At 43.9% G+C, this 17,026-nt stretch overlaps 1 protein-coding gene across 1 annotated transcript in view; it reads left to right on the forward strand.

Moving 5' to 3' along the window:
• Positions 1 to 1,971: 1,971 nt before the first annotated feature.
• XKR6 (XK related 6) overlaps positions 1,972 to 17,026 on the forward strand; it is a gene marked incomplete at both ends in the record, with an annotated part of 199,453 nt that continues 184,398 nt past the window's right edge. Inside the window, one exon of the mRNA XM_083348435.1 lies at positions 1,972 to 2,693. Coding sequence (XP_083204561.1) covers positions 1,972 to 2,693 — 722 coding nt within the window. The remainder of the gene's footprint in view (positions 2,694 to 17,026) is intronic.

Here is a 17,026-nt window from a genome sequence, read left to right on the forward strand (position 1 = left end):
AGGGCAAGATAAAGAATGCAAGAAAGCAAAGGAACCAAAGAAGCAAACTATGCCGGTGGACGAGGTGGGGAATATTTCTTTGAGAGAGAAAGCACAAATTCATTGGTGAATGAGGGGGTGAGAAAGAAAGGTGTCTTTAAGAAACACAGAGTAGTTTATGCAAATGAGAATTTTTCTCTTCTTTTCACTTATCTTTCCATTTTTCTTTTTATAGATGGACCTCTTGGATTTTCATTAGAACCTTGATCCCTTTTAAACCCTGGGTTGCATCCTCCATTTTTCAACTCAGTGTGTCCTGACTTTCAACCTAGTCAGATTCTCTCCTGGTACCTTTCTGGCTCCTTTTACTGCTGCGTTGAAACTCCTGATTAAAAAAACCTTGCACTCTTCAGACTAGCATCTTCTAATTGATCTGACACATCTTCCTTTTTCTTTTTTCTTCACTCCACCAACCTCCTTAAGCACTTTGCCTTACTCTGATGGTGTGCCTCAGGCAGGGCTGGCATTCTGTGTTTGCACGACACAAAGCACCTCATTTTAATAAACACTTTAGAAATACTATTATTCCAGTTCAAGTGACACAACTGTCCCCATCCACCACTCTGTCCAACTTCAAATGATCCAAGATGTTACATTCATTATAGTATGGAGGAGGTTATTAGGCTTGATTAATGAACAGAAATAATGACACCTCATATGGGTGGTAAGAACTTAAAAGAGCCTTAGACTGGCCAGTTCCAGGGAAGTAATAAACACATTTGTCTGTTGTAGAGGAAAAGTGGATGGGCTTTTGGAGTAGAAGGAATAGAAATCTGGTAGCATTCTATGAGGTGATCTAAGAATGCAAATGCAGAATTGCAGGAATGTTTCGAAACAATCTTATCCTAAAGACTTGCAATTTGTACCCATCCAATCAGCTTTAAACTGGGACAATAGTTTGCAGCTGGCATAGGTGTGTGTGTGTTTATGTGAATAGAGAGGAGGGGGGGAGGAGGAGAGGAATAATAATAATCCAGTGGTTTGCTACTCTTGCTGCAGAAGAGCTCAGCCCTGAGAGGCTACTATGATGAGGAGTCAGTGCAATTTTTGCCCACTAACGTCGTAGTATGCAAGCTGGGCAAGATAAGGGTGGGCAGGCGGAGGTGTGACATAGCTCACAGGCGTGAAACTCGCCCAGGCGCATCACCTCCAAGGAAAGCAATGGGGACATCTCAGGGAGGGGGTTCTATGCTGAGACCAAGGATGGCGGATGGAGGCTAAAAAGCGGACGCGGGGCTATGTGCAGGTGGAAGGGAAGTGGAAGCCAGGCAGTAGAGGCTATGCTTGCAGGAAACCTCCAGTTCGGTAGATTCCGAGCTGAACCAGCGCCTGTGTAAGCTGGAGAGGGCGTTCGGGAAGGGGTGGATGTGGGGGTGGGGGGATGAGCTGGGGATGCTGGACCTTGGCAGGGGGAGACCGGGCCGATCTGGTCCAAGCCAGCCAGCCAGCCAGGCGAGGGTGTCCCCCCTCCTCCCTCAATGCCAGCCGCGGTGGCGTGGGCGGACGTGCGGGGTGGTCTCCTTCTCCTTCCCCCTCAGTGGAGCGCTGGCTCTTCCCCGGCGCTGGCACTAGGGGTCCCCCAGCCCCATCCTTCCTGTGCGGCGGCGGCTGCTGCTGCTTGCGGGTCTGGAAGGAGGAGGAGGGAATGGGGGCCCCGGTTGGTCTTTAGCGCCTCCCTCCTCTCCCGGAAGCGGAGGGGAAAGGAGGAGGAGGAGGAGGAGGAGGCGGTGGGGAGGGCATCCCGAGCCCTGCGGCCGGAGGGGCCCGGGAGGAGGGCGGGAGGAGGGCGGGCGGGAGGAGGGCAGGCAAGAAGGAAGGGAGGACGGACGGGAGGGCGGCGGGAAGCGGGCGGGCGGGAAGCGGGCTGCCGGGCCGGGCAGCAAGGGGGGAGCCTGGTGGTGGCGGTGGCGGCGGCAGGCGGCGGCGGCGGCGATGGCGGCCAAGTCGGACGGCAGCGGCTTCTCGCAGCTGCACAACCTGGACGACCTCCCGCACCATCATCCGCACCACGCCGCCGCAGCCGCGGCCGGCCCGGGCGGCTGCGGCGGCGCGGGGGACGAGGCCGGGGGCAGCAGCTCCATGCACATCTGCCATTGCTGCAACACGTCATCGTGCTATTGGGGCTGCCGGAGCGCCTGCCTACGGAGCCTGCTGGGCCGGGCCGGGGGGTCGGCCTCGGGGGGCCCGGGAGGCGGCACCGACCCGCTGGAGCCGACCGACGGGCAGCCGCCCTCGCCCTCGGCGGCGGTGGTGGCGCTGGCGGTGGAGCGGCCGTGGCTGGACTGTCTGTGGATCGTGCTGGCGCTGCTGGTGCTTTTGGGCGATGTGGGCACCGACCTCTGGCTGGCCCTGGACCACTACGGCCGGCGGGACTACCTGTGGTGTGGCCTGACGCTGGCCTTCGTCCTCCTGCCTTCGGTCTTGGTGCAGATCCTCAGCTTCCGATGGTTCGTGCAAGACTACACCGGCGGAGGCCTGGGGGCCGTGCAGGGCCTCACCAGCCGCGGCCCTCCCATGATGGGCTCGGTCGGAGGGGGCCGTCGGGCTGGCCCGGGACATCACGCCGCCCCTCCCGGCGCACAGCGCCTCTGCAGGCTTTCCGTCTGGATCTGGCAGACTGTTATCCACCTGCTGCAGATGGGACAGGTCTGGAGGTAAGGCGGGAGGGGCAGAAAGGCAGCGAGAGGGAGAAATGAGGCGGCGGGGGGGGGTCTGCCTGCAAGCGATGGAAGGGGTACGGAGGTCTACGGCCCTGTCGCACCCCAGGCGGCAGAAGGGTGACCTCCAAGGCTGGCTGAGTACACTCAGGAAATGCATGGCTGCTAAAAAGGTGCAAGGCCCCGTCCCCAATTTGCAATGACGAATTGTAAGTGTAGCTACCGGGTGGGGAGATGCCCCCTTTTTCTAGATTGCAAGTGGGGGGGGGAGTCTGCGTTCATTTCCCCTACAGAGACTTTGCGGAGGGAGGGGGAGATAGGAGGCAGGCAAATCGTTCCAGATGTCCTGTGAGGGAGGAGGATTCCTAGGAGCATGGTACTCTCTCCAGAAAGACTAAATGCATATTCAGGAATAGCCAGGGAGGGGGAGAAGAAGGCTTCCAGTCTCCCAAATCTCAGGCAGAGCTAGGCAATCTCGTATTCTTATTCAAAAGCTTATGCCAAGTGACGTAAGGGAATGCTCAGTTGCGTGAAGCAGAGAGCCCGCCAGTGAGGCCAAGACAGGATTGCTCTTAAAATCTGGTATGTTGGGGAAGCAGCATTACATGTGTATGCTGTCTGTTCACACACCGAAGAAATAGAAAGTTTAGTGCAATCTGGAGCTCTTTGGATTTATAGGACTTCATCCTCATAATCCCAGATAACGTGGAGTTACTGGATGATATCTCTGTGTGTGCCTCATTCTCTCTCTCTCTCTCCCTCTCTCTCTCTCTCTCTCTCTCTCTCTCTCTCTCTGTGTGTGTGTGTGTGTGTGTGTGTGTGTGTGTGTGTGTGTGGGCACAGGCGCGTGTCTCTCTGAAAGAGAGTGGGGGTGGAGATGTAATCCAATAGTCTGGGTTAGGGAAGTCTCAAATAGAGAGGAACAACTTGTAGTCACTTCCAAGAATGCAGTTGTATTATCCCTGTTTTGGTAAAGGAAACATAAATACATACATATGCACAAACCAGCCAACAGGATGCTGCAGAAAAAAAGGAGCTTTCTTGGAGAAGTTTGCCTATCCTGATCTTGTCTACCCTCCTAGGAAACTAATAAGATCATCTCTCAGAATGAACTGCTGCAGTTGAGACATTTCACGAGGAAACAGTATTATGCCCTTGTACAGTATTTTTAGGTCCTAAAATATTTTTCATCCCTGTGGAAAACCTGAAGTCACCCCCTCAAAGAAATCCTGTGGTCACAATGCCCTTAAATTATTATGGAGAAAAGATATTTCAATCTGGAATAATTGAGATGCTCAAAGCATAGTCAAAAAGAAATCACAACACTGAGATATTGGCGGAGACTTACATTTTAATCAGAAAAGATGCTCTGGTTATCCTCTAAAATAGATTTGGTTCATCTTGTACCTTCCAGATGTCCTGGACTCCTCTTCTAATTAGCTTTCTCCAGCCTGGTATCTCCAGATATTTTGGTTACTCCCTACTACATTCTAAAATCGTTCTGCTAAAAATGAATATGAGGTAGAAAATCTGAATGTTCTCCAGACTCTGGGATGACAAGACAACATAGAATAAAATGCATTAGGAGAATATAATCTTAAATCCTTTATAATAGAAAAATAAGAAGAACATCCTACATTTTTTTTACTTATATGATCAAGGGAGTTCTAGGACTATATCTCCTAGGACAATAATTTTTAATTCTGGATCACCTTTAACAGAAATGTGCATTTGGGACCAGATCTTACCTTTTTAAATTGTAGGCATGCATGTCCCAAATGCTGATGTAAACTGAGGTAAGACCAAGACCTAGTGATGTTCTCCAGATTGGTGTCCTTCAGACATGTTAGGAGTGGAACTGCCGAGATGCCCAGGAGTTGCAATCCCAACATGCATGGAAGGTATTATATAGGAGAAGTTACCACATTAGATTGAACTGTTGACAATCATCTTGGAGTATCTTGGAGAAAAGCAAGTTCTCTTTTTCTTGCTCTACCAAGAAGGCACTATAGAGGTGAGAATGCAAACTTCCTTCCTTGAGAAGCAGTCCCATTGAACACAATCTTATTTGTAGTCACTGAATAAATGAGCACAGTAGATAAGGATGCACAGGATTTTTCATTGTAGAAGACAATTCTAGACCTCGATACTGAAAGGCAGGGATAGAAAGAGAGGATGTAGACATCTATTTGCACTTCTAAAAATAAAAATAAAGAGCAATAAGTGGAGTGGTGGTAGGGGCAGTCTTCCTCAAAAGGATCCGTAAAACCTGAGGTGGCTAGATTAATTTTCCAACCTAATATAGGACCAAGTGAAAGTGAAAAGCAATGACTTCCACAGCACATGGATAACAAAGCAGAGCCATTGATTAACTTGTTTCCTCAAAGTAGCTTTGTTTATTGACAGAATGTCTTTTCATCTGCTTATACGTATAGGACTGGCAAAAATAATGGCTTAGGGTTGGGTCAAATGCACAGGATTTATGCATCATTTCCCCAAATATATCAGGTGATGGTCGGGTTGTACCTATGAGACAACTGTCCTGTATAAATTGGTTAGATATATTGCGAAGATGACATTAGACTCCCTTCTCTTCCACCCAGGCTTCCTGAAGGTAGAATATTGAAAAGAAGGTCAATGCCCATGCCTGGCAGAGGGGGAGCTCTAGAATAACTGGTTTCTTTTTCAAGAGAGGAACTATGGGAAAAGATGCAGAAGGTGTCCTGGAGAGACCTTTGCTAAGAGAGGAAACCTTTGCAGAAAAAAGGCAGCTGGGAGAGCCTTTAGCTGCCTCTGAATCTGCTTGATCTGCATGTATGTGCACCTCTAAGCGTGCACACATGTGCATAGACCGATCCAAAGCGTTTTCCAAAAAGGGTTCACAGCAGGATAGGAAAATGAACGAGTATTTTACTTAAGCTGATGTGAAGCCATCGAAGTGCATAAGATGCCTTGGGGATGGCATCAATCCAAAGAGTGGATTGGCTTATATAAGCTAATCAAACAGGATAAAATAAAGTTTGAGAAAGGAAAGGATTTAAAATCTCCTTTTGAAGATAGAAATGTGTGTGTGTGTGTGTTTATGCAGTGTGCATGTACCTTTGTACATGTATGAATATGCTTATGTGAAACTAGCAACTGGAATAAACTGGACCTTGGCAATATGATGGGATTGGTGGTTGTGGGGGGGGGGGAAAGAAATTAAATGGAGTGTGAAGAGATATATTCAGTTAATGATGACCCTTTTCAGTGAAATCATGAGGGTAAAACAGGCCAGGTGGGGTTAAACTGCACACGGGTTGGACCAGTTTCCTTCCTCTGAAGTCGGGGAGGGAGGAAAGGAATTGCTTTGATGAAAGATGATGTTCAAATGAGTTGGAAGGGTTAAAGCAGTTCCTAAGGAATTTGCTTTGAACCAACTTAAAATGGAGGCAGCCAATGTGAGTAGCTGGGGGTGGTGGTGGTAAAATCAGCTTGATGCTGGTAGGGAAAAATATTCAAGGAAAAAATTGAGATACACAGGAAAGATCAGAGAGGGGGGAATAAGGGGAGGAAAACACCCGCCTAAGCATGTGTGGGCAGCTTGTATGAAACTGCAACCTGGGAAATACACCGGTGAAGTCATACACTGCAACAGAATAAATTTCTTGCTTTTTCAAAATGTCATTTGCACTGCTTTATGGCTTGCGGTCTCCTCTTCCCCCCCTCTCTCTCCCCCCCCTCTCCCTCTTGCATGTTCTAGCACAGAACAGGATGTATGCAAGCAGGGCAAGGTTGTAACAAGAGATTTCAGTTTCGCCTGTGCCACGAGAGATGGATTTGTGCCCAAATCATTTCTCTCCCTCCTTTCCATATACATCCAAGTTATCAGCCATATAAGCTGAGGCAGCTGTTAGAGGAAAATGCATGTGTGCCTGGCAATTTACCCATCTTCTTTTGGCAGCTGTGTATTGAGATGGGAATTAGAGTGTATTTTCTAGGGGTAGTGGGGGAGTTCTTATACTCGCTCTATCACTAAATAAACATCTCCGACATACTGGAAGATGCCGAATCATTGGGAAAAGTGGTCTTGGAATGCAAAGAAGCAACTGATTGTATTTGAGAAATAAAACTGCACAAATCTTATTCTGCCAAAACAGAAGAAAGGTAGGGTCTCACTTAACCCTTGGCCATTTTTGAAGCTGTAAATGTTCTTTGGAGCCAAAAAAAAAAGAGCTTTGCCAAGTCTTGCTCTCTGTAATGAGGCTTTGTATTTAAAACTGGAATATTTCAAACACTTCCTTAAGGATTAGGGCAGAAACATCTGTTTGGGGGCCTCACACAGCTGTCAAAAGTCTACTGAACAAATACTTAATTACCAACAACCTTTTGTGAGAGTCGTTTAATATCTAATAAATAAATAAATAAATAAATAAATAAATAAATAAATAAATAAATAAATAAATGTCGCTGTTCTTCTTGCTGCTATGGCCGTCATTTGAATTACTCCTGAATGCTGTGGTGGGACTAATCCAGCAAGACAGCATGCCAGAAGCTGAATTATTGCTTGTTGGACTAGTGAAATGTTTACGTTTGGAAGTTGTTGCTTTTTTAAAAAGGAATCATTTAGAACAGGGGTGTCAAACTCACAATGTCACGTGACGTGTTGACCATATCGTGACTTTATTGCCACTGCCAGCAATGGGATGGGCGCGGTTTCGCTATGATGCATCCAGCCCACAGGCTGGCAGTTTGACACCCCTGATTTAGAAGAAAGAATTTTTTAAAAAAATGAAGTCTGTAATAGTGGTCCTACCAGGTGGCAATATTTAGCTGACCTTGACTGATCTCAAAAGCTAAACAGAGTAAGACCTTATTAATCCTTGGATGGAAAACCACCAAATAATACCAGGCTTCTAGGCTAGATGGAGAAGCTGAAAAATGTCTTGGGAAAAAACAGTGGCAAACCATATACTGTTGCCACGAAAAATTAATTGGACACATCTATTTAGTTCCCAGGGTCAAGTTTGCTCAAAGGTGTCCTTACCTAAATGATGCTAGAGAAAAACTAATGGAACCTTCCAATTTGACCTTGGTTTATTTACTGTTTCAGCAAATGCAAAAAAATATAGCAGAATAGTACTGGAAATTTTTCCCATTAACTGACACTGATAAGTTAATTGCATGAGGCCTGGGTAAAAAAAGATGGGTTTTGCACAACATGTCATACAAGGCTAAAATTAGGTTGGATAATTTGTATTTCAACATATTATGGGAAATTCAGCTATTTTTTTATAATGTTATGTGAACTAAACCATCATGTAAAGTCATAATAAAGTTTATTTAGGTACAAAATGCATACACATTTTGAAGCATTGTGAATTCTTACTTTGGGCAAGTAATTTCATTTGGAGTGGAGTGGAAAAGTTTACGCAAATAAAAGATCTTGGCTTTGGGTCAAGACAGTGTCTGGAGAAATTTGAGAATTACATTTTATTTTGTGAAGCTAACCTTGATTGATTTTTCATAATTTTGTCAACTACTTGATTTAGTTAAACTTTTTTTTAAGGTTCTTGGGCAACTACTAGATGGCAGCAAAGATTGGGGCATTGTGCATCTCAGATCATTCTAGTGAATAAGATTCAGAAATGAGATCTGAATGATGCTGTAATTCAGGTGTGTCTGAGACATGCAACAACTTGACACTACATCTAGCAGTCTACCTACTGGAAGAGTTTAGCTGACTTTGGATGAAGTAATGGAAAGAGACAGGATGTCAACCCTGGCCCATGATGATCCTGTTGAATTTGATGGGCTGTAGTTTCCCCTCTATCCCTATGATGTTATCATTTTGCTTCAATTCCAAGGACATGTTTTGGTCATCAGCAACTTTCAAATAACCATATGCAAGTTTTTGCAGTTTTGTGTCCTGTTTCTCTAAGGCAACTTTCCCTTAATAAATGCCATACAAATCTTATTGCATTCTTTGACCAAGTGACAAAATTAGTGGACCAGAGGAATGCTGTAGATATAATTTACTTGGACTTCAGTAAGGCATTTGATAAAGTAGATCACAACCTACTACTTGATAAGATAGAAAAATGTGGGTTAGATAGCATCAACACCAGATGGATTCGTAGCTGGCTGACAGGCCGTACTCAGTGTGTGGTCCTCAATGGAACTGCATCTACATGGAAGGAAGTGTGTAGTGGGGTGCCCCAGGGCTCTGTTCTGGGCCCAGTGCTCTTCAACATCTTCATCAACGATTTGGATGAGGGGATAGATGGGGAACTCATCAAATTTGCAGACGACACCAAGCTGGCAGGAATAGCCAATACTCCAGAAGATAGGCTTAAAATACAGGAGGATCTGGACAGACTCGAACACTGGGTGCTATCCAACAAAATGAAATTCAATGGTGAAAAAAGTAAGGTTCTACATTTAGGCAGGAAAAATCAAATGCACAGGTATAGTATAGGGGGTACCTTGCTCAATAGTAGTAACTGTGAGAGGGATCTCAGAGTCCTAGTAGACAATCAGTTCAATATGAGCCAGCAGTGTGCTGCAGCTGCCAAAAAAGCCAACACAGTGCTAGGCTGCATTAACAGAGGAATAGAATCAAGATCACGTGAAGTACTAATACCACTTTACAATGCCTTGGTAAGGCCACACCTGGAATACTGCATCCAGTTTTGGTCACCATGATGTAAAAAAGATGTTGAGACTCTAGAAAGAGTACAGAGAAGAGCAACAAAGATGATTAGGGGACTGGAGGCTAAAACATATAGGGAACAGTTGCTGGAATTGGGTATGTGTAGTTTAACGAAGAGAAGGGTGAGGGGTGACATGATAGCAGTGTTCCAATATCTCAGGGGCTGCCACAAAGAAGAGGGAGTCAAGCTATTCTCCAAAGCGCCCAAAGGCAGGACAAGAAGCAATGGATGGAAACTAGTCAAGGAGAGAAGCAACCTAGAACTAAGGAGAAATTTCCTGACAGAACAATTAACCAGTGGAACAACCTGCCTCCAGAATTGGTGAATGCTCCAACACTGGAAGTTTTTAAAAAGAGACTGGACAGCCATTTGTCTGAAATGGTATAGGGTTTCCTGCCTGAGCAGGGGGTTGGACTAGATGACCTCCAAGGTCCCTTCCAACTACTACTTCTTCTTCTTCTTCTTCTTCTTCTTCTTCTTCTTCTTCTTCTTCTTCTTCTTCTTCTTCTTCTTCTTCTTCTTCTTCTTCTTCTTATTCTTATTATTGCATAAATTTCCGCTTCTTTATCTGTGAGTTGCAGCCAATTTCAAATATAAGAAGGATATATTGAATTGAATCATCTCAGTGTTGTATAAAAAATGTAGTGCTTTCCTAGGTTGATAATCTCCAAATACATTGGGCTATAACTTTCATCATTTCCAGGGAACATGAACGTATAGATGTGGCTCCAAAATTCGCAAGATAACATATGAATGAAGATAAAATACAGTTGAAATAGAAGTCTTTCCCACCCTGAGATGGAACGCTACTACTTAAATCTGAGATATTTTGCTTACAGACACAAGTTCAGCTACAGAACACAGAACTATGACTACAATTCTTGATTCAACTTGCTTTTACTTTTGAAAAGAAGCTTTCTGTTTTTTTGGAATGCTGGAAGGCTTTTTTTTTAAAAAAAATCCTATAGTGGAGTACTCTGAAGATGTGTTTCCTATCTTACTTGTGTACCTGATTCAAGTATGTTTAAAAATGGATAGAAGAAACCCATCCAAATACTTCAGGCATTTTGTAAATGAGTGCTCCAAAGTTTAGACAAAGATGGAATTATAAGGGATCACAAGGGAAATTCTACTTATTTTTTCTCGATTATGAGATAATTGGAACATCTGCTTCTTGCTTATTGACACTTAACTTGTTGAGACAAAAAAAACTTGATTTTCAGTACCTGTGTGAAGGTTCCCCAGTTTGAGATAGAAGTAGTAGGAGGAAGTTATTGCAGAGTTAAGAGAGCACCATGGCCAATTACATGCAGTGAAATAAAGCAAGAGACTGTATGCATGAATGAATGTACATGTGCTGCTTTGGGTCTTGTTGATACACATATAGTAACTTGGGGAGCAATTTTGTCAGCATACTTTCCAAAGGAGCAGGCCCACTGACTGCTGGATGAGTCATTTTCCTTTCTGATATAAAGAAAATATTTCTTCCCCTTCTGCTTGGATAAATTCTATGTACAAAAAGTGATCAAACCAACATTGCTTTTACTTCAACGTGGGAAAACAATCTCCATTCAATCTTTAGAAAAAGAAGGTTGGTTTGGAGTACCCAAGACTGGTGATATGACAAGACTACTCAGTTCTGCAGTGCATCCCCACCATGGCACTCTCCCCAGTGTTTGCCCCTAGTTGCAGGGCTGCATTCTGTCTTAGCTTTTGGAATGGGACAACTCACCACAGCCAACTTGCCGTGGGACAACTTACTGCAGGACAGTTCAGCAAATACAAAAGTTAAATTAATTTTGACAAAACTGTGGACAATGATAATAAAATAAAGAAAGTCAATCCAGAATACAAGTGTTAGAATAATTTTGACAAAAACGTGGTCACCAATAATAAAGGTAACTGAATGAAACAATACAGCATTGTTGTCCTGCGGTGCGTTGTCCCGCGGTAAGTTGGCCACGGTGAGTTGTTCCGTGTTGAGTTGTCCTAGACCCCTTTATTTAGGGCCAACCTTGTTCAGCAGTAAATCACGGCAAGCTAATAAAGGTAAAAGTTCCCCTGCACATGCGTGCTAGTCGTTTCCAACTCTAGGGGCCGGTGCTCATCTCCGTTTCAAAGCCGAAGATCCAGCGCTTGTCCGAGGACGTCTCCATGGTCATGTGGCTGGCATAACTGAATATCTGGATCCGTACCAATCAGGTTTCAGACCCGGGCACAGCACGGAGACGGCATTGGTTGCGCTGGTGAATGATCTCTGGCGGGCCCGAGATAGAGGTTATTCCTCTGTCCTGGTCCTATTAGATCTATCAGCAGCTTTTGATACCATCGACCATGGTATCTTACTGCGTCGTCTTGAGGGGCTGGGAGTGGGAGGCACCGTTTTGCGGTGGTTCTCCTCCTACCTCTCGGACCGTTCGCAGACGGTGTTGGCAGGAGGGCAGAGGTCAAGCCCTAGGCCTCTTAAGTGTGGAGTGCCTCAGGGTTCGGTGCTCTCGCCCCTCCTGTTCAACATCTATATGAAGCCGCTGGGAGAGATCATCCGTAGCTTCGGGGTGAAATATCATCAATATGCTGATGATACCCAGCTATTCATCTCCACCCCGAACCAACCCAGTGATGCCCTCGATGTGATGTCCCGTTGCCTGGAAGCGGTACAGATTTGGATGGGAGAAAACAGGCTTCGACTTAACCCGGCCAAGACTGAGTGGCTGTACATACCGTCATCTCGTTTAGTCCAAAAGGTTCCATCTCTGACTATTGGAGGAGAGATGTTACCTCCCATTGATAGAGCACGCAATCTGGGCGTCCTCCTAGATTCGCGACTCAGTTTTGAAGATCATATTGGAGCCGTGGCTAGGGGGGCATTTGCACAGATTCGTCTTATATACCAATTGCGCCCCTTTTTGGACCGAGATGCCCTACGTACAGTCACCCACGCACTCGTTACCTCCCGTATTGATTACTGTAATGCTCTCTACATGGGGCTGTCCTTGAAGACCACCCGGAGGCTTCAGCTGGTGCAGAATGCGGCTGCACGGGTTGTGATGGGAGCTCCCCGATACTCCCATATTACACCCCTCCTGCGTGAGCTGCATTGGCTACCAGTTGCCCTCCGGGTGAGATTTAAGGTGCTGGTACTTACCTTTAAAGCCCTACATGGCTTAGGTCTGGGATACTTGCAGGACCATCTGCTGCCGGGTACAAATCCCCATCGTCCAGTTCGCTCGCACAGAGAAGGCCTCCTCAGGGTACCGTCAGCTAGGCAATGTCGACTGGCGACCCCCCAGGGGGAGGGCCTTCTCTGTGGGAGCGCCAGCCCTATGGAATCAGCTCCCCCCTGAGCTTCGGATGGCCCAAAACCTCCAATCCTTTCGCCGCGGCCTCAAAACACTCCTGTTACACCAGGCCGACCTAGACTGACAGGCATTTTAATTAATTTATATTTAGTATTTTTAATTTATTTTTAAATTCTCTAATTTAATTTATTGCACAGATGTTCTCAATTTTATTTCTATCTTGATCTCTGTACTTATTATATGTTTTGCTGTTAGCCGCCCTGAGTCCTTCGGGAGATAGGGCGGGATATAAATCCCATCAATAAATAAATAAATAAATAAATAAATAACTAGACGCCAAAGGCGCACGGAGCGCTGTTACCTTCCCACCATGGTGGTCTCTATTTTTCTACTTGCATTAGATATGCTGAGCCAGAACTAGAAAAGTTAAGGCAAACTAACAGAAAGCATAGGAGGATGAAAAAAAAAAGGTCCCTTATAAGGATCAGTCATTAGAGCAGAAGGCAAAGGACTCAGCCCAGAATCACTTTGAATGGCATTAAATTAGGAAAACAAAAAATAAGCGTGAATAAGTTCTTCCAGCAAAGGTCTTCTAACAGGCAATAGGACTGGCCTGTCAGCAGCTTTTCTCTACTTTCTTTTTAGGAAGCTGCTGGGAAGTTAGATATCACAAATGATCAAGAAAATGTAGGTCTGAGTTCTGCGTTTAGAGAAGTCTACTAAGGTAAAGGATGGCCAGAGCTATATGAGTGGCCCAACCTCCCTCTTTATAGAGAAGGGGAGCATCAAGAGATATAGTGGGCGGGCAAGGTAGGGACGTGCCAGAAATATAAATAAAAGAAATCTTCCTCTTTTCTGTATGCTTGGGAGTTTAAGAGTTTTGATTGATACTAATATTTGGCCTACTCAAGGATTCATAGTAACATTTTAGGTGCTTCAGTATCAGCCCGCTAAGAAACTGTATACTCAATTGCTGGCAGTCGGGCATTGAAATTCAGCTGCATGGTTATGCATGGTTATCTTGGGACTTCAGCAAAGGGATTTGTGGCCATGTACAACTTTAGGAAATTGGATTGCTCACTTTTGAAATGAAAGATGAGCATAACATTTTCTTATAAGCAATAAGCAGTACAGGTAGTCCTCGACTTACAATGGTTTGTTTAGTGACCATCCAAAGTCACAGTGGCACCGAAATAAAAAGGCTTATGACCATTTTTCGTGCTTACAACCATTGCAGCATCCCCAGGGTCACGTGATCAGAATTCAGATGCTTGGCAACTGACTCGTATTTATGACAGTTGCAGTCTCCCAGAGTCACATGATCACCTTTTGCAACCTTCTTACAATGGAAAACCCAGGTTTACTTAGCAACCACGTTACTAACTTAACAACTGCAATGATTCACTTAACAACTGTGGCAAGAAAGGTCATAAAATGGGGCAAAACTCATTTAACAACTGTCTCATTTAGCAACAGAAATTGGGGTGATAAGTCGAGGACTAGCTTTAATGTGTTTGGGCTTTTAGTTGCCATCCTCCATTTATTTGTTCAAAAGTGAACGTCACATATTGTACAGTTAAGGATAAGACAAAAAAAACCCCCCTTCTTTGTTGAGTATAATTTTGCTTAAGTTGTATCCACAAGTAGGCTAGTGGGTCATAATTTGCTTCTGGAAAAATGTAAGAAGTTTCGCTAGGAACCAAGATTATATAATGTAATCCTTGTTGGAAAGTGATTGCATTGTGAGATATCTGCAGATAGATTCCTACAGTAGTTATTATTCTGGTGCAAAACACTGGAAACAATTGTGCAAGTTCATTTTCAAAAACTGTAAAGTTCTTATACACACACATTTTATGTGCTCAAATCCAGCTTCAAATCGAAATCAGGTTCATGTGTCGGTTCTGTTTTATTGTCTCTTACCAGTTATTTACATGCAGGAGTAAATAATTCATCTATACTTTAAATGTGGGCAAGCAGAAACTTGTACAGTTTTTCAGTTGCCTTTTCCCATAAATTGTTTCTTCCTTGTTGACAGATGTTCAGAAAGATTTATAAAGTCTAGTGGTACCTTTTCATGCAGTGCAATATTAACTTGTGGAACTCTCCATTGCAAGATGTTTATGGCCACAAATATGAGCTTAAACTAGAGCATTTATGGAGATTAAATGAATCTTCATGTTCTGATGCAGTTTACCTCTGAACAGAAGCTGTTGCTTTGGCTTCCAAACCAATTTTTGTGCCTCTCAGTGATGATGAGATTCTGCACGTTCACTCTGATTCAGCAGAAGTTTTCTAATATAGGATTGGTTTGCAAATAATTAACAGGTTTATTTAGGCAGATGAGATTAAAATGTATCTGTACATTATGCAGTATTCCAGACTTTTCTGCACCTCTGTCTTTGCAAGTTTGCTTTCTGATCCAATAATGTTCATTGTATATGGAAATGTACACATGTAAATACAAAAAATGTATTATGGAGATTCATATTCAGCATGATCTGCCTACAGATGAAGACATGCTGGCTGAGGAATTCTGGGAGTTGAAGTCCACAAGTCATAAAGGGCCAAGTTTGAAGACCTGAACTAAGCAATGGAGGGGGGGGAGAGAAAATATTTTCTAAGAAACAAAGCTGAGCCCAATGTCTATGGAGATTCTTAGTCATCCAAGTCATGGTTGTTCCAAAGGTGCTTTTTCAACAGGCAACTGGACTTACTTTGCTTTTCCTTGAAGACAGAGGGGGTAGGATACGACACTACCTATCTCCTGTTTGCAACGCAGTCCTTTCAGCAGTTCCAATAAGGTTCCACACCCATTTGTAGTATTCAGGTGACCGTGAGGGCACCGATAACCTCCAAGTGGCCTCAACAACTCTCAGGGAGAATGCCCACCACCAGATGACTACAAGGAATATAAATCCTTCCATTCCCCCCCATTCAGTCAGAAATGAAGATGCTTCTTGGATGAGAAGCGAAACATCCTCAGGGGAAAAAAAAGAAGTCTATTTGCCTTTTGAAAAAGTACCTTTGGGACAAAGCTGAGCCCAACCTCTCTATGACTTTAGAGATACTGTAATAATTCAGGCCTTTCAACTGGTCCCAGGTGCAATTAGAATCCAGGGTAGATGAATCCGAAAATAAGACTGGGTCTTATATTAATTTTTGCTCTAAAAGACACATTAGAGCTTATTTTCTGGTTAGGTCTTATTTTCGGGGAAATTCGGTGATAAATGTGTCTGTCTGGATGACAATCTTATTTTTGGGATGGGGCTTATTTTGGGGATGGGGCTTATATTACAAGCATTCTGAAAAATCATGCTAGGGTTTATTTTCCGGTTAGGTCTCATTTTCTGGAAAACACAGTAGTACAATGTGCTTTCTCTTAGTAGTCCTTGTCAATTGATGACTTGTAACAATTGGTGCTTCAAGAAGAACATGGCAAAGGATATGTTGCTGTAATCCAGTTGATATAAATTCAATTGGGGAATGTCCGTTTGTCCATTTCTGGCAGGTGAAGGTTATATGTTGTCCTATATGGCTAAATCAAGATGATGTTTGATGGCTATAATGAGATTGGGGGGAAGGTGAATGAAGCATTATAAAAAAGTTTTTGAAATAGATTTGAAGAGGGTGAATAAGGAAAAGTGATTCCTTCTTAAAATGCAACAGCATATTCTTAAAATGCTGCTATGGCTGAACCAAATAAATATTTGTTCCCACTTCAAATCATTAACAAATATTTTCATAACTAAAAATTACGACAGAAGTATGAAATTTTCCTATGTAGTATTTAGCATTTTTATTCATTCTTATGTAAATTTTAATAGTGTATCAATGGACCAAGTAAGATGCATAATTAAATTGTAGAACCGCCAACAGTATGAATTGCTTTGGAAAATAATTAGATTTCTTGGCCAGCTAGTTATACATGGATGGTTACTAGCCATCGTTGGCAAAAATGCAACCTTCATATTGAGAGGTTTTGGCACTCTTACTGCCAGATGTTATTGATTAATGGGACAGTTGTCACTACCTGCACTTCCTATGAACTTTCACCTGAGTTTTGCCTTCCCTTCTTGCAGACAAAATTCTGAGTTGAGTGGACAACTAATTTTGCACGGAGAAGTCTTTTTCAGAAGTAGAATTTGGAGAAGCAATCACAGAACCTACTTGAATACTGTTTATGTGCAGAGAACATTGTCTTTTAAAGTCTCTGTGTGGCTGTTTGAAGCCTTTTCTGAACTTTTGACTCTGCAGGTGTGTACATAGGAGGCCTTTCCACTGGGACGGTTGCCACAGCAAAGTAGCTGCATTGAGTTTCAAGAGATTCAACTCCTTG

The sequence above is a fragment of the Vipera ursinii genome (genome assembly GCF_947247035.1).
Source record: "Vipera ursinii genome assembly, chromosome: 1".
NCBI lineage: Eukaryota > Metazoa > Chordata > Lepidosauria > Squamata > Viperidae > Vipera > Vipera ursinii.